Below are 21065 nucleotides of genomic sequence, written 5' to 3'. Positions count from 1 at the left end.
ATTTACTTTCTTTCTTTTACTTCATAATTGTCCGCTTTAATCTTCTACAAAAATGTAAAATAATAATTAATCATGTCTTTTCTACGTTTTCTGACGTCATACTGAGTTGCTGCATTCCGGGTTGCCAAATTGGGAGCAAAGCCACTAAGCCAGATGCTGCCACAGCGCAGTGTAAAGCCAGAATTCCTAAAGCACCCTGAACGCACCAGCAGTTCCTGTGGGTTGACCTATGAACGCTATTATTTATTTATTGTGGGTTGGCCTCTGAACGCAGCACAATGCAGACACAAACCTGTTTGTTGTGATGACAGAGGAGATTTCACGGTGAAAACTGACTATCGAACATTCTGTCCGTTGAGGTGAGTAAATTTCTCGTATTTTAATGTCTGTGTTTACAAACTTTCACAAAACGATTTTGCCGTCAAACAAACGTCTTCAAACTTTTATGTTTCCGAATCTCAGTTGACAGAATTTCTCCAAAGGTCTCCCAACAACAGTCTTCGCTCGTTTCCGGCGGCTGCATGTCTCCCACCCGTCCACCTGTGAGCCGGTGGTAGCCCCCGGGACCCGCTCCGCCGTAGGCCGCCATGGGGACGCTCTGGTCCCGCAGAGGCAGCAGCGTTGTCCCTTCGTCCGTTTCCAGGCGCGAGGTGGGCGACGGAGACTCGGACGACGAGTCTCTGGACGGACTCGTCAGGCGCGAGGACATCGCCCAGTTCCCCTACGTGGAGTTCACCGGCAGAGACAGCATCACGTGCCCGACCTGTCAGGGCACCGGCCGGATCCCCTCAGGTGAGTGGAGACGCGAAGTGCGAGGATGGGGCTTTGAACGCACCACAAGAGAAATGTTTGTGGCTTTGAACTCATCACAAGTTAAGAAATTGAGGCTTTGAACGCACCACAAGACCTATGTTTCAGGCGCTGATCGCACCAAAAATCGAGAGTTTTAATCTTTTGACGGAATCAAAAATCAACAGCTGAGGCTTTGAACGCATCAATAATCGAGAGGATGAATCTTTGAACGCACCACAAAAGATCAGGTTTCGTTTTGGCTTTGGACGCATCACAAGTTAAGAATTTGTATTTATTTTTTTAGTTAAGAAATTGGGGCTTTGAACGCACCACAAGACCAATGTTTAAATCGAGAGTTTTAATCTTTTGACGGCATCACATATCAACAGTTAAGGCTTTGAATGCATCACATATTGAGAGTTTAAGGCTTAATTGGACGCATCAATAATTGAGCGTTTGAATCTTTGAATGCATAAAAAAAAAACAACTAAAGTTTGATGTTTCGAACGCATAAATCAAGAGTTTGAATCTTTGAACGCACCACAATATAAGAGTTTGAGACTTTGAACGCATCAATAATCGAGATTTTGACTCTTTGGATGCATCAGAGAACAAAAGTTTGAGGTTTTATACGCATAAATCGAGAGTATTTATCTTTGAAGGCACTACAAAATAAGAGTTTGAGGCTTTGAACGCATCACGAAACCAAACTTATTTAACAGGGACCGTTTGTGTTTGTCTCCTGACAGAACAAGTGAACGAGCTGGTGGCTCTGATTCCGTACAGTGACCAACGGCTGCAGCCTCAGAGGACGTGAGTATCCAGAAATCCAAACTTCAGCTCCTAATGATCATAGCCCCCCCCCCCACACACACATTTTTGTATTTGCCTCCACACGGTCAAACTTCCAACCAACAAGGTAAAACATCTAAAGAAGCTTTTATTTTGAAACTGTCAGGCTTCTGAGTGCCCCACCGCTCAGCGGTGACCTCTGACCTGCTCAGGAGACCGGGTTTTGACTTACTGGTTTGGGGCTTAAAGGGTCAAACGTTTTTATTGTTTGTTTTTTTTTACAACCCAAATGTGGAGAGAAAAGTAACATTTTGATAATGAAAAATGTACTAAATAGCTAAAAACTGAGTTTTTCTGTGCATCAACCTGCAGGCCTGAAAGAAAATGACCAAAACATCACCTCCTCTTATTACTGTCTTTGTGTCAGGACGAAATATTGTTAAAAAACCTGAAATATTGCATTTCATAGCATCTCATTTTAAAATACTTACATGACATAAATCATCAGATACTTTCATCTGTTGCTATGGTTTCAGATAATTTAGGAAACTTTATCTGATCAAAATGATGGACGAAACAGCGTTATCTTTTAAGGTTTGCAGGGCAGTTTTATGATTATTTAAAAATTAAAAAACAGTTGAACCACTACAGGATAATTGATCATCACCTTGTTTTGAAAATAATTGTCATCTGACCAACTTTTGAAAACATGAACAGACTTGGATTTCAGTCGTCTTAAATAAACAACTACAGCGAGGCTCTCAGGGCTGCTGGATCAGAGTGCAGCCTTCCTCGCCGTGGACCTTGAAATCCTTGACAGGCTGGAAAAGTGGGCGGGGCTAGGAAGTCCGTTTAGATGGGTCCGATCTTATCTTGAAGGCAGAAGTTATTGATCATAACAGAGACGGTCTCCACGTCATGCGGCGCGCCCCAGGGCTCGATATTTGGACATCTGCTGTTCAACCTCACTGCCAATTCTTCATGCTGGAGTTGCGGATCTGTGGTTTTTAGAAAATTCTGAGTTGGTTTGATGTTTGGTCTGAATCCCAGCTGCTGCTGTCTCCTCAGGAAACTGTATGTGGGCCTCTCGGTTCTGCTCTGCCTCCTGGTGTCTTCACTCGTGGCCTTTTTCCTCTTCCCTCGATCCGTGGTCGTGGAGGACGCGGGGCTGCGATCCGTCACCGTGCGCTTTGATCACTTGAGCAAGAAGGTCCTGATGAACATGACGGTGAGCTTCATCCTCGCAGACGGCAAACAAAATAAACCTTTTCTCTGAGTTACTAAGTCGGCGAAGTCGCAAAACATGAGATGACGGATGACTGACCTCTGCAGCTCCAGTAATTATCTATAGCCACGCCTCCTTTAGCATTTTTCAGGGCAGTGTCGCGCCCCATCATCGTTTGATCTATTTTCAAAGCAGTGGTCTTTTAATGATGATGATGATGTTTTGGGGCCAAAATATAACGAACATTTTCTGCAGAGCGGCAAAGAAGAAATTCACCTCCAAGTTGTGGGCGGGACCCTTGGAGTAACTCCGCCCACCTTCCCGTTCCCATTGCTTGGAGCTTGGAGCAGGGGGCTTGTGGCCCGCCCGCCTTCTTTTCTTCGTCAAAATACGATCTTTTTCAGAAAACGTGTCAAACAGCCGGAGAGATCATTCCTGCCACCGGACCGCCACGGCGCTACCTCCAAATATACCCGGGTGATGGCTGACCCATGTCCAAAAATTATCCGATCGCAGCTGAATCTATAACCGGCCGCTGGATTACAAGTGACACGACGCAGCCGCCTGCCGAGTTTGCTGAAAAATTGGCATTTAGGCCGCCGCGCGGTGGTGTTTTGGCTTAAGCCAGGATAACGGGGATGTGAACTCGGACCATCCGGAGCCAAAGTCAACAGAGAAAATGCGTTAAAATGTTTTTAGCCTTCGGCAAGTTTCACTTTGAATCACAAGGATTGAGCGGAGATTCAACTTTGTTTTTATTTTTAGCCAAATGGAGTTTTTTTCCCCCTCCCCTTTTTGTCTCGGCGCCACAAGAAAACCTTTAAATTTGCTAGAACCTAGAGTCAGAAGGAGCGGGCGTGTAATCGTATGGTTGTGCCGCGCAGACGGAACACGGCATCATGGGAAGATTCTCATTATGACATAATAACACGATACAAAATCATTGATTTCTCATCACTTTGAAAGTCCTCTGAGCAGAACTTTGTGTGGTTGTCATGGCAACAAGGAGGCGGAGAATGCCACTTAAATTATTTTTTGCAATACGGTTCTGTAAAAAATATTTTATTTATACGATGATAAAAGTTATGAAAGCAACAAAAAATCTCCTCAATTTAAAGAAATTTGATCCAAAAATGGTTCAAGTTTTCTTGAAATCAATCAATTTTTCACTGTTGCCATGGCTGCAGATGACATTTGAGATGTTCTCTGCTGATTCTTTGGGGTTGAGAAAAGTGTGATGGAGAACGTCGTCTCCTTCTGGGACAGTCTAAAGGACCCTCCTCCCGTTTCTCCCATAGAGCACGCTGAACTTCAGCAACCCCAACTTCTTCTCGGTGCTGGTCCAGAGCGTGAGCTGCCAGGTTCTGTACATGAAAACGGTGATCGGGACCCGGCAGCTGGACAACTCCACCACGGTTCTGCCGCTCAGCCAGAGTCAGGTGAGGAGAAGCGCCTGCAGCTCAGAGCAGCCTGAGCAGAACCTGGCAGAGGAACCGGGTCGAACCCAGACACACGAGCCTGTTTTTACGCAGTTTCAAAATCTGCCGCAGAAACTTTTGCTTTTAACTCTGAATTGACGTCTGCAGCTGAACTTCACCGTCAGCGTGGAGATTGGCAGCAGCGCTCCGTACGTTTAGTGAGTTCACTTTAATCCTTCTCCAGAACAAAATGTCCCAAACTATATCCAGCAGAGAAGAAGTTCAAACCTGTTCTGCTTCCTTTCAGCGCCTTCTGCACCATGCCCATCAAGGTCCACAACATCGTCATCTTCATGCAGTGAGTCCCTTCTTCTGTGGTGTATCCATTACACACACTCTGATCCACTTTTCAACACACAAATGCCCCATGCACGCACACACACACACACACACACACACGAGTGTTCTTATCTGTTTGTCTCCAAAATCCTCAAAGGCCTGTTAGGAAGAAAGCCCCAGAGGACATTTGACGGATTTAGTTTATTTGATCAACTTTTAGGGTAAAACTGTTATGGAAAGTCCTTTCATCCGTCTACAGCTAAGTAATGTATGAAATACAAATGAATGTTAAAAGGTTGCAGAGATTTGGAGTAAAATACAAAGCAGAACCAGAACAGAAACACAAAGAAATGTAAAATAGAACGAAACGATCCACATTGTTATGACGTTCTTGTGGAAAAAAAACAAATTATTGATGAGATCTTGGTTTTTGTACATGTATACCCTGTACTTGTATATTCGTATACTTGCAAAATTGTATACTCGTATATTTTTTTATTCATATACTTGCGTACTTGTATACACGTTTACTACTATTCTTGCGTACTTGTATACCCATATACTTGTATACTCGCATCTCGTATACTTGCATACTCGTATAATTTTTTATTGATTTACTTGCGTACTTGCATATTTGTATACATGTATACTCATATACTAGCGTACTTGTATACTCGTATACTTGTTTCCTCCTATTCTGGCGTACTTGTATACCCATATACTTGTATACTCGCGTACTCATATGCTTGCATATTTGTATATCTGTATACTCATAAACTTGCGTATTTGTATACTCATATTCTTATGTACTTTTATACTCGTATACTCATATACTTGCGTACTTGTATATTTGTTGCCTTGTATACTCAAATACTTGCATTCTCGTATACTTGCGTACTAGTATATTTGTTTCCTTGTATACTCATATACTTGCGTACTCGTATACTTGCGTACTTATATATCTGTTTACTTGTATATTCGTATACTTGAGTACTTGCATATTTGTTTCCTTGTATACTCATATACTTGCATATACTCGTATACTTGCGTACTTGTATATTTGTTTCCTTATATACTGATATACTTCATACTCGTATACTTGCGTACTTGTATATCTGTTTACTTGTATACTCATTTACTTGCGTACTTGTATATTTGTTTCCTTGTATACTCATATACTTGCGTACTCGTATACTTGCGTACTTATATATCTGTTTACTTGTATACTCATATACTTGCGTACTTGTATATCTGTTTACTTGTATACTCATATACTTGCGTACTTGTATATTTGTTTACTTGTATACTCATATACTTGCGCCATCAGTATACACACTGGCGGCGGCTCCGCTGCCGAACACTGGCGCCAACGTTCCACCAGAGGGAAGGTGGGGTTCAGTGTCTTGCCCAAGAATACTTAGACAAGGCGGGAATCGAACCTGCAATCTTCCAATCATCCACAGCCGCCCCAGAATAAACACTGCCAAATGAATGAGATGCTTATGGACAAAAGCGTTGATCTGACCCCGTTTTCCCGTCTGCAGAACCACCGTGAAAACCTCCTACATGGTCAGGACATCCCAGAACAGCCTGGAATCGTACCGCTACATCGACTGCGGCGCCAACACCACCTACCACCAGACGGGGGTCCAGCGCCAGCGCCCCCCTTTGGGCTGACGTGGAGTCACTGCAGTTCCCTTTTGAAGGTCTGGGGTGTGTGTTGGTTCGATTCCGCCTCTAATCCCTCCAATGGTGAAATCTTGCTCACAAGAGCGCCCCCTGTCTGCAGCACTCCTGTATCAAGGAAGGATTTTAGTCCTGGATCGCATTTATGCACTTTTGTAACTGAACTTTTCACCTTCAGCACATTAATGCATTTTTCTGAGCGGATAAGTTCATAAAACCCAGATTTCAGGTTGGTCAGATTTTACACCAAGAGTTTTTTTTTTTATCATATTTGACACTCCCCCACAGAGAACATGAGGGATCACAAACACGGATCCACAACTTTTCTTTAAGCTGTAGTTTAACTCTGAGAGAGTTTACCAGTGGAATTGAGCTTTGTTTTTTCAAAGGTGATAAAATGCTTTGGAAATAATTTAAAATGTATGAAAGGGAATTAATAAATAAGTTATGAATCAGTGTTGGGTGTTGGGTTTTTCTTGTCCGTTTCTAAACTTCTGTTAAATCAACAAAAACCTTCTCAAGAAAAACCTCTTAATACTATTTTTTATAACCTCCTGTAGAATTGTATTTCTGCATCTTAGAAATTCTGTCCTTTTGTGGAGGTAATATTTTCTTTTCAAAATAAAAGCATGATTTACAGATTTTCTGTGTTGCCTTTTATATTTCATGTGTAATTCAGCTCAATATTACAAAATAAAAGTAAAAGGAAGGAGAAGAAAAACAACGAGAATAAAAAAAACATGTTTTTTTAAATACATTTTGTTTTACAGCTCCAGTTTAAAATGGTGTTTATTCTGCACAAGTTACTACTATATAATTGAAAATAAATGTTTTGGACTAGGTTTTTTTCCAAGGTGGATCTGAGAGACACTAATCTGTATTTGTCATCTATCTTCTAAATGCTGTCGATCTTCTTCATCATCTTTCATTTCCTGCTGATGTGCTCAGAGTTTCATGTGTTGACAGATGAAAAGATAAAAATCTGTGATGTAAAAACCACATATGCAGATCGGCCTCTTTCTTAGCCCTTGTGCTATCCTAGGCACTTTAACATTGGGAGTTGGGTCATCTAGACCCACTAGACAGTGCTCTGAACCTTTTTTCTTCAATGATTTGTGATCTTCACTGGTGTCCATGGATTACATGAAATCTTTCCACCTTTATCCACCTTTGTCATGGTAGGAAGAACACATCAATGTGAGGGTGGGGTCATCTAAGATAGCACAAGGGTAAACATTTTTCCCATAAATCCATTCTTTATTTCCAAAGCTAATATTTGATTTGTAACCCTTGTGCTATCTTAGATGACCCCACCCTCACATTGACGTGTTCTCCCTACCATGACAAAGGTGGATAAAGGTGGAAAGATTTCATGTAATCCATGGACACCAGTGAAGATCACAAATCATTGAAGAAAAAAGGTTCAGAGCACTGTCTAGTGGGTCTAGATGACCCAACTCCCAATGGTAAAGTGCCTAGGATAGCACAAGGGTTACTGTGCAAAACAAGCATATTCCATAATAAAGACATTTGTTTAAAAAAAAAAAATCAAAGAAAAGTGGCTGTAATTAAAATGGAAAAAAACCTTAAACTTTCTAAATACTAAGTTGTCTTTTGGAAATTAAAATAATCCATCAAGCGTCTGGGTTTAAAGTCTTTATTTCTGTTCATATAAAACAGCATAGTTTCCTTTTTCAAATGAACAAACGGTTCCTCTTTTGGCCCATAGCTGCATGTGAAAATATATTATTACTACATGAGGATCAAAGAGAAGAACATACACAATATATTATTGCTGGAATACAAAGTTGTGTGGTTTTTTTTTTCCTACCAGAAAAGTATCATAAAAATATACGAAGCAATAAGTACAAAAATATAACTGAATAAAAAGCTTATTAATAGGAGAGTGCTTCATCTTTGGTTACGTACGTCTGTCGTGTGTTTGGTCGTGTAAAGCGCTGAATCATCAAAGGTTTCACAACTCGTCTGGTTTGGTTCGTCTTCCTCATTTGACTTTAAAGCGAACACGTCCTTAAATTCAACACGTTTACACCCCCACCCCCACTCGTACACGTTGCAGACATGCAGAGCTCCGCCAGTCTCTCCGTAATGTGGAACACGAAAGATTGTCGGCCGTCCGCTGACCCATAGGTGCCGCTGTGGAGCAGCTGAGCATACATCTCTGTGGGTTTGGTCACGGTGGATCGTCTCTGAGGGTCTGAGCCATGAAGCAACTCTGACTCTGGTCACCATGGAAACCTCGCATCACCAGCTGACAACTGGGTTTGCTCTCTACTCATTTTCTTTTGTCACGTTTTTTTTTTGTTTTTAACCAATCAGTTGCTGTGGGGAACTTCTCCGTTCTAGTTGTTTGTATGTGTGAGAACAAATCGAACCGCCATCTTCACCCGACCTTTGAACTTTGAGCATTTCTTAAAAGTGGCCGAATTAAAAACAGGTATCATATTTAGGGCGAAATGACAAAACATTATCCTTTAAAGACCCACGCCGGTAAAAATCCTGTTTTTGGTGTTCTTAACATGTTCTTGTGGGATTTTTTTTTATGATGGAGGACATAAATAAAGAAAATTAAGCTTAAAATTGCATTTTAGTTCCTGATAAATGTTTGATACTTAAGGAAAACAAGTGGAACTATTTTTTGCTTCCTGTGTTTTTTGACTCCGCATTTCTGCTCCACCTGCTAAATTCTGACTTTAGCTTCTGAATAAACCCGGTTTGCTGCATTCAGCACCAGGAAGGATCCAGCTGTGACCTTCTGAGCACAGCTTTAGTGGATCGACTTGCTTCATGACACCTCAGACTCTTAAGATCCCCCTGAACCGCTTCGTCTGGACCCCGACAGAACTCTCTTTTGGCCTCTATCGGCGCTGCGCCAGCATGACCTTGTTGATGAAGTTGACGATGGCGCAGGCGGGCTGCTCGGGGTCCAACTCGGCGAAAAGGTGGCAGACGTTCTCCGCCAGGCTGCCGGGCTTCTTGGCGACAAACCCAAAGACCCTGCAGAACAGGAGCAGGACGTAAGCGGCGGCGGACTCTGCGCCCGGCGGGGATTCGCCATCTGCTGCGCTGGAAAGATGCTCGCCAAGCCTCCATCATGCACGGGCGCATTCATCACAACAGAAATCAGGCAGCACTTACCTAACCGTGGTGTTGTCGGGGTTAGTCCACCTACAGACACAGACAGACAGGAACCGGAGTAAGACATGCGCAGGCCGGAGCGGCGCATGCGGGTCACCTTCATGCACGAGCTCGCAGCCACAGGTGCAGACAGACTTTCAGACACGCCCCTTTTCTCACCTGTGGTCCTTCGGGTCGACGCTGCTGAAGGTGACGCTGTTGACGGGGTAGTGCCTCCTGAAGAAGACCCTGAAACAGACGCTGACGTGAGGAAGAGCAGAGGAACGAGGCGCTTCCTGAACGGGACAACGCGAACGTACCGGCGCTGGCTGTCCGTCAGCGTGATGCCCTGCGACGTCACCTTGAACTGGACCACGGTGGCGGCAGGACGCGGCTGTCGCCCGAGGGTGGCCTCTGTTGCCTTGGCGATTGCCTGGGGGCCAGTCAGGGACTCTGTCTCCACAGAGTTCAGGTAGAGGACGTTGCAGGCTGAGGAGGGAGAACGCCAAAACCTGAACGTCAGCAACCCGTTCAGGCTGGAGGCATAGGAGGATGTGGGAGGAGCTTACCTGCTCCCTGTTTCAGCAGGTCGGCCGCCGTGCTGATGTTACTGACAGGCGGGGCCTCCTGCACCTCCCCCAGGAGATCTGACGGGATGGAGAGAGACCTCAGAACAGCTTACAATACTAAGATTCTAGACAGACGGCGGATGACGGAGACGCGGATTCTTTGAAATGGCGCCGGTGCAAAGGCGCCATTAAACGGTAAGTATGTCTGAAGACCATGATGCAGCAGGTTTTGTGTCTCTACCCTAAAGTTAAACTCCAACCGATCAACGGTAAAAAGTGCAGAAAACCCCCGTGCTCACTTTTAGCGGATCGTGTTGCCAGGTCTGCTGGAGTACGTAAACTTTAAGGGTAAACTTTTGTAAAACTGTTCAAAATCAAATCCGTGTTTCAATTATTTTAACAAACGCCATGTTCTCCACATTTTTATATGAAAACCATGAAGACTTTTGCTAGTTAACTCCAAGAAGACTAACCTTATTTGTTTGCCACGGCAACATTGAGCAAGAGGCAAAATAATTGCTTGAAAAAAACAAAAATGAAAAAGTCCATGGGATCAAATGTTGACCGTTGGCGGAGCCTGTGCCGTCTACTGTTGGGCGAAGGTGGGGTCCTTCCCCTGTTCGTCTCAATTTACTTCAGGGAAATGGAAAAAATCTGCCTGGACTCCAGTTTTGATAAAAACCACCCACTTTAACGGTGCACACAAAGCAGATCAGTTGATTTGAAAATTTGTTTCAATATTTTTCCGACAAAAAAAAAGTTATCAACAAGATCTGAACGGTTTTCTGTCGACATATGAGCTGTTTTGCTGTTTGTTTTCAATGTGACTCTACTTCATTTGGACGTCTTAGGATTTTTGAATAAAACTTTATTTAAAATCATAACGTTTTGGTTTTTAAAATGTTTCAAACTTTTTATCTTCAGAAAGTCATCAGTGATCTGAAGTCTGAAGCCTCAGCGGTTCAGACAGGCTGTTTTTTTTATGAGGGTCTTTCAGATTCTCTGGCAGAACCGATCCAGAACTCCGGAGGTACCGACCTTTCTCTGGGATTTGCAGGGCGCAGGGCAAAGAGATGGGGGTGATGGAGTGTTGGTAGACCAGCGCAGACAGACTCCCTGCAGACCACAGAAAATATGGACTTTTATTCCAGAGAACGGTTCCGTCTTCTCATGTTCGGGTTCTCCAGAGAAGACAGATCAAAGGAGATCTTACCGAAGTACGGTTCATTCTGGCAGCCTTTGATCTTGACTCCTCGGGGGCCGGTTTCTATCAGGAAGTGCCTCACCAGCTGCTCCAGAGGGTCCCCCCCTGTCCACACAGAGCCTCAGTCAACGGGCTGCTTATAAGCTGAAGGTTTGGGGCGTGACGGCGCCGTTTACCTTTGTTGTTGTGGACGCTGGGGGGCGGGACCGCCACCTTCAGGGCCAGGCCGTACGCCCCCTGGAAGGAGTTGCTGTCCCTGATGAGGAAGGTTCCTGGTTCTCTCTCCTTCAAAGCGGCGATGGCTGCAGAGGAGAACGCTGAGGGTTAGTTTGGCTCTACCTGTACCAGGTGTGCACAGGTGAGGGTCTGACCTTGTTCTCTGGTGATGCCGGGTTTGTACCAGAACCTGGAACTGTCCTGGACGAACTTCACGCTGACTCTGCTCGCCGCCTCACCGTGCGCCACCTCGTCATTTAGGCCTGCGGGGGGTGCAACTTCCCCCACAGTTGGAGAGAAAGTGACGTGGTGCTGATGCTGGGCGGAGCCGGGGGCGGGCCTGGCGGAGTCAGACAGGGCGGGGTGATGCCGTTTCTCCGGCAGCGGGGGCTGCGGGTGGGGAAGGGGGATGGAGATGGTGGAGGAGAGGGACGGGGGGTGGAGGTGTGAGTGGCAGTGCCTCTTGTTGGTGTCCAGGGGGGCGCAGTGCTCCGCAGCAGGGGGGTGGTAATGAAGGGCGCCGTGGTTCTGAGGGTAACTGGGGTGATGGAGATCTGACCCACTCAACATCAGACGCCTGCTCAGAGTGGCAAACCCGGGAACCGGAGGGTCGGACACCGGGGAGCCCTCCATGCTGTTGGATGACGGTGGGGGGGCAAAGGTGGGGCTGGAGGATTCGGGGGCTGCGGGCAGAGGTTTCTGAGAGGGGGAGGATCCGTTGGGCTGCACCGAAGCGTTGCTTTGGCTCTGAGGCAGGGAATCCGGGGATGTGGGGGGCGGAGCAGCTCCCTCCGCAGGAGTTGGTGTGGGAGGACCTGCGGGGGCAGGAGGAGGGGCCTGACAGGACGCAGCGGAATCTAAAGAAGACGGCGTGGTCGTCTCCGGGCTGTGCTGTGGAGAGGTGGGGGCGGGGTCTGTGTGCGACTGTGCATCTCTGAGTTGGACAGAGGAGCCCTCTGAGCTGCTTTTGGGGCTCCTCCCACTATCCGCGACCGTGTCGTTGCCACGGTGATGTGCATCCTGCAGCTGCGGAGACTCGTAGTCGTCAATGATGTCTGTGGTCCGGATGTGGAAGTCCCTCCCTCCTGGACTGGGGCTTTAAAAAAAACAACACAGGAACACAAGGAACCAATCAGCATGATTGGCCGTTATACATTTCAATCAAGTGACTTACTTCACGCTGAGGATGATGATTTGCTGACAGATTTTCTAAAAACATGATTTTATTTTGTTGTTTATCCTTTGATCTACTGCACATTGACGTAATAAGCCCACCTGCCTTAAAGGATTTAACCTAAAAAACACCATAACTTCTAAATTGGTAACTTTAAGTGTTTAAACCCCTCATGTTTTTGTATTTTTTTTGGCATTTCCTTCATCAAAACGAAATCTCAAGCATTTATCTGAAGATGTAGATTCAGATTCAGATCTTACGAGAATGGATGCAACTGGTTTGGGTTGTTTTTTCTGGTTGGTTGGGTGTAGTTTGGTCTGATTTAGTTTGTTGGTTGGATAATACTTTATTATATTCATCCTCATCAAGATAGATTCGGTTGTCTGATAACACATCAGTCAGAAATACACACAATAGATAAATTAGTAAAAATGAAAATGAAATAAAATAAAAATTCAAATGCTTTCTAAGAGATTGTATAAAATAAAACCTTATGGCAGCTGTGATAAAAGATAGTCTTGCAGTGTAAATTAAACTGAAGTGAACCTTTCTGAGTATAAATCTCCGAAGTCTTTTATGCATCGTTTGGCCATGGGTGCGACTTATACTCAGGAGCGACTTATTTGCCAAAAAATACGGTAGAGTTTCTTTTTTATTGAGCACGGAAAGGCCTTTGCTTTCCCAGACAGGAGCAGCCATCTTTTCCAAACTGCATTTTGTATTTACTCTGATTATCTTTGAGGAAGAAAAAGTGATAAACTGCAGATTTAGTGCTGCTGGACTGGAAGAAGTAGAAACTTTCCATGACTGGAATGAATCTGAATTATTTTCACAATCGAGGAGTCGAGGTGTTCCTCAAACATCGTCTGTTCTGTTTCTGACTCGTCCCGGCAGCAGCAGAACGTTCTGACTGATGTTTGTGGCATCGTGGAAGCGTTGAGTCATGTGGTTGATGAACAAGTACCTCTCCTGTGAGCGCAGGGGGCTGCTGGTGTGGACCGGAGTGGGAGGGCCGGACATATCGGACGGCGTGGAGCAGGCGCCGTGAGCGTCTCTGTGGACCCTCTTGAAGGAGCCGTGGGTGATGTGGTCCCTCCAGCCCACGCTTTCTCCAGAACTACGAAGAGCATCTGAGGAGGCGGGGACAACAGAGGGGATGGAGTCACATGACTTCAGGACAAGTATCTTGATGAAGGATGAAACTCGATGAAGGCGTCAAACTCACCGGTGTGGGAGTCCGGGTGGTAGCACTGCTGTGAGTCTGGATGGGGGTGGCTGTGGTTGGCGGTCCCGTTGCTGTGGCTGCAGGGTCCCGTCATGGAGGAAGGGGGAGGCAGCGGTGACGTTGACTCGGACTGGTAACCGGAGGCGTAGCCTCTGCTCTCAGACGGTGAGGGCTGGTATGGCGAGCAGGGGCAGACCTGGCGGGGCGTCTGGTAGCCGCTGCTGCTGCTGCTGTACTTCAGATCCAGGTGGGAGTGGGCGTGCGACCTCGATGCTTCAGGATAGGTGGGGTGACCGGAGGGCAGAGGGTCATAGGTGAAGGCTGGGGGGTCGTGGCTCTGCGAGCCGTAGGAGGCTACGGTGGCTCTTCTGTGCCAATAATCGGCCTCCCTCTCCCACTGAAGCTCCGCCTCCCTGTCCTGCTCCCAGTGGAGGGACATCTCTCTGCCTCGTCTCAGCCCGGAATCTCTTTCCCAGTGGAGGTCTGACGCTCTGGCTAGCTCCGCCTCCCTGGTCCTTCTAAGCCCCACCTCTCTTTGCTGAAGCTCCGCCTCTCTGTCCCAGTGGAAGCTGTCGCCGCGGTCCAGCCTCAGGCTGTGGTAGGAGTCTTCCCTCCTGATGCTGCAATCTCTGCACAGGCAGGGAGGGGGCGGCAGGCCGTCCAGCAGCATTATGTCATGGTAGGTGGGGCTGGCGGGGGGTTTTGGGTGGAGGTGGTGGTGGCTGTGAGGTGGAGATGGGTGGTGGTAGGGCAGATAGTCCTCCTCCCGGCAGCAGAAGCGGCCGGGGGCAGGCGCGGGGTGGTGATGGGAATGGTTGTGGGGGGTCAGATCCGGTGAAGGGTACGGACAGATGTGGCGAGAGGCCTCCGAACAGGTCCGGTGCAAGTACTGAGCCGGGCCACTCTGCCTGTCCCACACCAGGTCTGGGGGTGGGAGGGGCTGGTGGCTGTGGGGGCTGTAATGCTGGCATAGATCCACATGCGAGGGGGGAGCAGCCAGGGGGGCTGCCCCGTGGTGGCCGTTGGTCCCCGGGGCTCGATCCAGGCAGTAGCCGTTGGGCATGAGGAGGGTCCGATCACAGCCGGGCTCTGCGCAGCGCTGCGACCGGTAACCCTCCCGACAGGAGCAGGAGCGGCTCAGACCCAACGTCCCCGTCCTCTCCAGCGTGTCTCCATCATCCAAGATGGCCGTCTCCCGTTCCCCATCTCTGCTGCCCTCGATGCCGCCAAGAAGACGTTCAAGCTCCTCCCTCTCCTGCCTTGTCGGCGGTGGCGGCGGGCGAAGCAGCGCCTCATCGTGGTCGGGATGGGTCGATGCTTGGTTCAAATGCAGAGAGTGAGCAGAGAGGGCGGAGTCAGATCCCCGGCCAATGAAGTGATCGGGCCTGTCGTCGCCAAGGGGCCCCCCAGGACTGCTGCCGTTGGTGGAGTTGAGGGAACCGGAACCAGCTGCTCTGCGCTTCTTGATCTGTGCATACAGGCTTCCATCTACAGGACCTCTGGTGTGGGCAATGTCTGAGAGAAACAAAAATCCTCATTACATTTAGAAACAAAACCATGTCTGAAACACCGGCCCTTTGAAGGAATGAGCAACACGCCATGTTTTAGAAGAGAAGCTGAGAAAAAAAGTGCTGCTGTCCAGTAAAGAGCTTAAGTCTCAGTACGGGGAGGAGACCAGTTCTGTCTGGTGCTGCAGGTTTTAACCGGGCAAAAACACATCCTCCCATCTGGATGGTCAGGAAACATCCAACCAAGTGAGAAAAATAAGCATTACAATATTCAGCTCAGGCCATCTGAGTGTTAGCAGATGATTGAAAGCATGTTTCACTCATGCTCTGTAATATAAAGCTGTCTTTGTTCCGATCGGAAAATTGTGCGACATCTGTTTGCAGCTGGAATCTACTTTTCTTGTCTAGGTTGGTCCCATAGTTTGAAAATAAAGGCCAACTTTAGAGACATTTAGACAGAGGTTACCCTCCAGGCTGTCCTGGTATCTCTGGTTGAAGTTCTCGTAGGAATCCCAGCGGACCACCGGGTCGGCCGTGTTGTAGTCCACCGTCACGGCCGGGTCGTTCTTGTGATATTCCCGGCCTGACCGCAAACACAGGAGTCTCACAAACAGAACACACATGCATTCATTTTTCCTTTTCTTCATTTAGGATGAAGAAAAAAGCCTCTGATGGAGCAGAGAACCCACCTTTGATCCTCTCAGGTCCAGAGGAGAAGATGAACTCCACGGTGGCGTCAGAAGGAAAACGTTCATCTAGAGCGAACAGATGAGAAATGTTATCAAAGCAAACGTTTTGGGTTTTTTCTGGACATTTCTCCGCCTTTTTCCACAAGTTGAGTTTGAAAAAACAAAATATTTCATTATCATTTTGGATTTGATTTGATTTGAAATGGTTTATTACAAGCAATCAAAGCAAGAATAGTGCACAAAAAAATACAATCAGCCGTTGCTAGAAAGGGAGTAGAAGGAAGCGAACTAATATAATCCCATTTTATTACATGTTTTATCATTATGCGGTTCATAACATTTTATCAGACAGAATCAAGAATCCTTAAATATCAATAAATCACATGACAAAGATGAATTACTTAATTATTATTATGTAAAAATAGACATACTATTTCAGAAGAGTTATCTAAAATATATGCAGATTATACATATTAGCAAAAAAATCATGACTATGATTAAAAATAACACTATATAAGAAAAAATAGACATAACACTGTTTCATAAATCTTCATGGCACATGCAGATCAAGTATCAAAATTTTCAACTATGTGCAAATTATTAGAATTAAAGAAGGCACTCAGGAGGCACTTTAGAGAAAAAAAAATTCAAGAATCAATTATCTAGTCATGAGTACTTTACTGTCTGTAAAAATAAGCCACTAAGGGGGAATAATCTTTAAAAAATATATTTTTTATATAAATATATGATTATTCATTACATTTTTTGAATCTATTTCTGCCATTTTATTTGCTCAAAATTCAAGTTCGAAACAAATGTCATTTGTTTTCTATGTTTTTACCAAATGCTGTTTTGTATTAAAGCTGACTTTTATCTCCAGAAACCTGCAGGTAAATGCAAGTGTGCGAGGCCAAAACATGTTATAACACGCTCGGACCACTAGAGGGAAGCACAACCAAAAAATGACAAGCAGCGTGTTAAAGAAGCAACAATCCTCGGCCATTTAGAAAACATCATTTAGAAAACATTGTTTTAAGGTTATGCATTGATCCAATTATAAATAACAGGAAGCAGAGTCTATGAAAATAGAAACTGGAAAAAAATGACATAATAAAAATAATTAAGTAAATACTTTTTCACTCGTGTTTTTCTGATTCTAAGGAAGTTTTGAATGAATCCTGTCACTATACCGACTGCTGCTGCTATTAAGACATTTGGTTTGATATCAGTGAGAGATTTATAATTTAAAAAAAAATCTTTGTTTAAAAAAACTGTATTTCTATATGTAAACTGACATATTATAAAATAAAGATCTAAATTTAGCAATCCTTTTTTATGATTGGGAGTTTGAAAAATTGCATTGCAGAGGAATTCTTTCTCTTTTAACCTGTCCTAAAGGGATGCTGGGTAAAAACAGAAAATGCATTTTCTGACACATAAAGCTCTGAATGCTAGAGCAATCATTGTTTCTTATTGGATCACTTGTTCTGCCGGATTTCTGGTCTTAACCAAACCAGAACAGGTGTGGGTCTTGGTAAAAATTGAATTGGGTCATAGAATTCTAAGAAAATAGTTTATTTTGTGCTTTTTTTAAATAGCTTTCTCTGTAAAGAATCCTTCAGTGGCAAGGATTAAAGTCAATCCGCCTGCAGCCTTTCTTTTCCTCCTGCATAACAGCCACATTCCTCGCTGATAAAACGGTGACAGGTTGAAGCTAAAGTTATTCACACTCCTACTTCTTACATTTACTTGTTTATCAAAGAAAAATGTCAAAGCGTTTGGAAAATCTCAAACTAAAGTCAATGACTAGAAGTGTTTTAAGACCGCTAATATTTAGCTAAATTAGTAATCAGCAACGATCAAAAGCTAAAAAAATAAAGCTGTGTGGTTGTAATTGCAGCTCTCCTGCCCCTAACAGGTCCCTGAACGCACCAGTGAAAGCTTCATCCAGCTCTCCTTTGCCGAACCACAGCTGGGACCCGTGGACGGTGCAGGTGTGGAACTGCAGCCGGAAAACGGTGTCTCTGTCGGCGCTCTGGGCCTGCCTGTGGTAGCATTTCACCTGCAGAGGGCGCCAGAGAGTTTGAGGGATCAGCCCAGCCAAAGTTGAGCTTTATTCAGTTCAAGGCAGCAGAGGTTTCTGCAAACATGTGGCCTTGGTCATCTCCTCCCTTGTGACTTACCATGATGTCACCCTTCAGCAACAGCGCCGGTTCGATGGTCACACACAGACGTCGGCCTCCTGTGCCCTGAAGGTCACTGTGGATGAGAAAAGCAGCCGATGATGATCAGGAGCAGCTTTTGGCGTGACGATGTGTCTTCACAGGGACAACTCACTATATTCCAGAGGTGTAGACCAGCTGCATGCACTGGTAGATCTTCAGGAAGGGGTAGTAACCTGGAAACAGGACAGGGTTTCATCAGCTGACAGGCAGAAGAATGTGCTGACGGCTGTCCCGATCGTCAGACTGCAGGCAAAACGGGTCAGCGTGTGCGTGGGCAGCGGATGCATGCACCCATGCGGTATCTGCATGCCAAAACACCACTGCGCTTCCAGGGGAAGACCGTCTGAAGAGCCCGCCAAGACAAACGGCGCTGTCCTATACAGGCTTCGTCAAGGTAAACGACGGAGCTTTGCAGCTTTAATTTAGCACCACTGACAGCAGAGAACATAGAAAACACTCATCCCGAATTGCATGTCCACTGTTTCCTAATTTTTCCTTTCATATTTATTAACAAGATTTCTGCCGTCTTTATGTCTAATCATTGGATCGCTTCTCTTTGTCTCAAAACTGAAATTTTAAAAGTTTGTGCTTTTATTTTGGTGAATCTTTGGAAACACGTGTCAGAAATAATCAAACAGAAACAGAATCTAAACTGTTTTAAACTCGTTTCTTTAAAAATAGCTCTTAAGTTTCAGCATCTCAACTCCACAAGTTCCGCTGACTTCTTCTGCGCTGAAACGCCAACAGAAGGTTACACAACCCAAAATTTAAGTCCCACTCCGCTCATCTTCTGATCCATTTTAGAAGTGTTCCTAGTGATTATGCTGTTAGTAGCCAAAATAAAAAAACTTGTCGTTTTCTAGGATTTAGTCTCTGCAGAGCGGCAGGAGCTGATAAGAGATTTGCCTCTGAGTTGTGGGAAAGACAGGACAGTATTCTGTTTTTAAAGGTCAAGGAGCATACCTCCTTCCCCCTGGAAGTTTGGAAGAGATGGGATGAGGACTTGATGGAGGAACAACGGGCTGCTGTTCATCTTTATGGCTCCAGAGAGGAGACCTCCAAAGTAATAGATGTACCTGAAAGATAACGGATAGGATCATTGTTAAAAAATCCAAGCCTCATTAAAGAGTCTTGTGTTGAGCTCTTCTCTCTCACTCTGCATGGTGACAGAGAAACACCTCTGATCTTTCCACTGCTCTAACTCTTCACTTAGATATAAATAGGTAGAGTACTTTATTGATCCCGGGGGAATTTAGCTGTCGCACATCTAGACGTGTGGCATTTGTCCTCCGCCTTTGACCCATGAGTGATGAGCTGCAGACACAGCCGCGCTCGGGAACCATTTGGTGGTTTTACCCTCCTTTTTAGAGTCTTTGGTCTGACTGGGCCTGGATTTGAACTCATGACCTTCCAGTGACCTGACACTCTTCCACAAGGCCACTGAACTGGTTCCAGTGTATTCTGGAGCAAAGAAAAACAGCTCAGCGCTGATATGCGACAGTTTAGTTTGCAAGACCCTGAACCCCACCTTGCCTCTGGTGGAAGGTTGGCGCCAGTTTGGCAGTGGAGCCGCCACCAGCGTGTCCAGGAGGCATCCGGACTAGATGCCCCAGCCACCTCAACCAGCTCCTTTGGATGTGGAGGAGAAGCGGTTCTACTCCCAGCTCTCCGCGGGTGACCGAGCTTCTCCCCCTATCTCTAAGGGAGCGCCCAGCCACCCTGCGGAGGAAGCTCATTTCAGCCGCTAGTATTCGGGACCTCGTTCTTTCGGTCATGACCCCATAGCTCATGACCATAGGTGAGTATTGGAACCAAGATCGACCGGTTAAATTGTTTTAAAATTTGTCATGAAGGTAGAACAGATCTACATTCAGAGCCCAAAGAACATGTGAGACTTTGCTGAGACCTTCACTAGTTTTTAAAAACATTTTAGTTTCAAGATTTTCTAACTTCTTACGGGGAAAATGTCTGAGTTTGAAGTCATTCCTAGCTCTAACTTCCGGGACCAACACTAGTAAAGTCTCCTCTGCTGGGCTGATAATCCACCATCAGGTCTCCTTCCAGTTTTTCCTTCAAAAAGCTCCCCACAGATAATCCACGCGGCGTCTACCTGTTTTGGGACGGCTGGAGAGACGAGGACACCTTATCTTCGCAGAACTTCCTCATGGCAAGAGTACTGAGAGCCTGGTCCGCCCTGCACATCAACACACACACACACACATATCCTTTGAGCCAACATTTTCCATCAGGGATTCAGCTTAGCTGCTGCAGGCAGAGGATACAGCTGTTACAGTGGACAGGATGAACCACTTCCAGTGTTCCACAGCAGAATGGCTTCATAGATTTACAGCTAGTGTTCAACGTGCAAGCAGCACTCACCCTGCAGAGATCTTGCTGTAGTGCATGTACGCCGCAATGATCACGCCAGTTTTACCTTTGTTCCCCTGCAGACCGGAGAGGAAAAACGAGAGAAAACAAATCCTGATTTCACTCACAGACGCGTTCAGACATCGGACAGATGTGGAAGCTTTCATTTCAAATTAAAAGCCTCCCCGTGTTCCTGAAAAGATTTTTCCAGCTCAAAATTGTGAACATGACATTTTAAAAACACCAGCAAGAAAACTCCAGGCACACTGAGCGCAGGCTAATCCTACAAACAACTCAGCAGTGACTCATTTTGATATTCACTTAAGTTTGTTTGTCTACATATCTGGAACAAACCTAAAGCAGGAATTATTTTCCTGAAGCTGGAATGTTCTGGGAACCACCGAGGAGGATCTATTTCAGATTTATAAACGTTCAAATTAAAAAACAGTCAAAGTCGTCCAAGAGTGATGAGTATTTGGTGCAGAAAAAGGTTTTTCA

At 45.5% G+C, this 21065-nt stretch overlaps 2 protein-coding genes across 8 annotated transcripts in view; one reads left to right on the top strand and one right to left on the bottom strand.

The window, feature by feature from the left end:
- The first annotated feature begins 48 nt into the window (after positions 1-48).
- LOC101169451 (transmembrane protein 106C) lies at positions 49-6890 on the top strand. 3 transcript variants are annotated; one of them, XM_011476757.3, is made up of 8 exons: positions 49-359; positions 470-792; positions 1542-1605; positions 2653-2812; positions 4108-4248; positions 4396-4445; positions 4535-4585; positions 6111-6890. In XM_011476757.3, the coding sequence occupies exons 2-8, from the start codon at positions 588-590 to the stop codon at positions 6241-6243; spliced, it is 804 nt and encodes a 267-aa protein (XP_011475059.1). In that variant the 5' UTR covers positions 49-359; positions 470-587; the 3' UTR covers positions 6244-6890. The 3 variants fall into 3 exon arrangements, with proteins under 3 accessions (XP_011475059.1, XP_004070330.1, XP_011475057.1); XM_004070282.4 differs by having other exon boundaries at positions 463-792; XM_011476755.2 differs by having other exon boundaries at positions 50-359; positions 483-792; positions 6111-6709.
- Positions 6891-7893: 1003 nt separating this feature from the next.
- Positions 7894-21065, bottom strand: part of tns2 (tensin 2) — a 55178-nt gene continuing 42006 nt past the window's right edge. For 4 of the 5 annotated variants that reach the window (XM_023956350.1, XM_023956349.1, XM_023956354.1 and 1 more), the window contains 19 exons: positions 20580-20644; positions 20311-20394; positions 19164-19276; positions 18313-18373; positions 18159-18234; positions 17908-18037; positions 15976-16041; positions 15753-15869; positions 13779-15293; positions 13518-13683; positions 11535-12475; positions 11340-11465; positions 11173-11268; positions 10998-11075; positions 9960-10037; positions 9711-9879; positions 9571-9639; positions 9412-9441; positions 7894-9270 (listed from right to left, as the gene is read on the bottom strand). In XM_023956350.1, the coding sequence (XP_023812118.1) occupies positions 9132-9270; positions 9412-9441; positions 9571-9639; positions 9711-9879; positions 9960-10037; positions 10998-11075; positions 11173-11268; positions 11340-11465; positions 11535-12475; positions 13518-13683; positions 13779-15293; positions 15753-15869; positions 15976-16041; positions 17908-18037; positions 18159-18234; positions 18313-18373; positions 19164-19276; positions 20311-20394; positions 20580-20644 (4119 nt within the window). In that variant the 3' untranslated portion in view covers positions 7894-9131. The remainder of the gene's footprint in view (positions 9271-9411; positions 9442-9570; positions 9640-9710; positions 9880-9959; positions 10038-10997; positions 11076-11172; positions 11269-11339; positions 11466-11534; positions 12476-13517; positions 13684-13778; positions 15294-15752; positions 15870-15975; positions 16042-17907; positions 18038-18158; positions 18235-18312; positions 18374-19163; positions 19277-20310; positions 20395-20579; positions 20645-21065) is intronic. The other variant, XM_023956351.1, reaches the window with a different exon arrangement.

This window comes from Oryzias latipes, chromosome 7, assembly GCF_002234675.1.
Source record: "Oryzias latipes chromosome 7, ASM223467v1".
Classification (NCBI taxonomy): domain Eukaryota; kingdom Metazoa; phylum Chordata; class Actinopteri; order Beloniformes; family Adrianichthyidae; genus Oryzias; species Oryzias latipes.
This window is presented reverse-complemented; position numbering and strand designations above follow the sequence as displayed.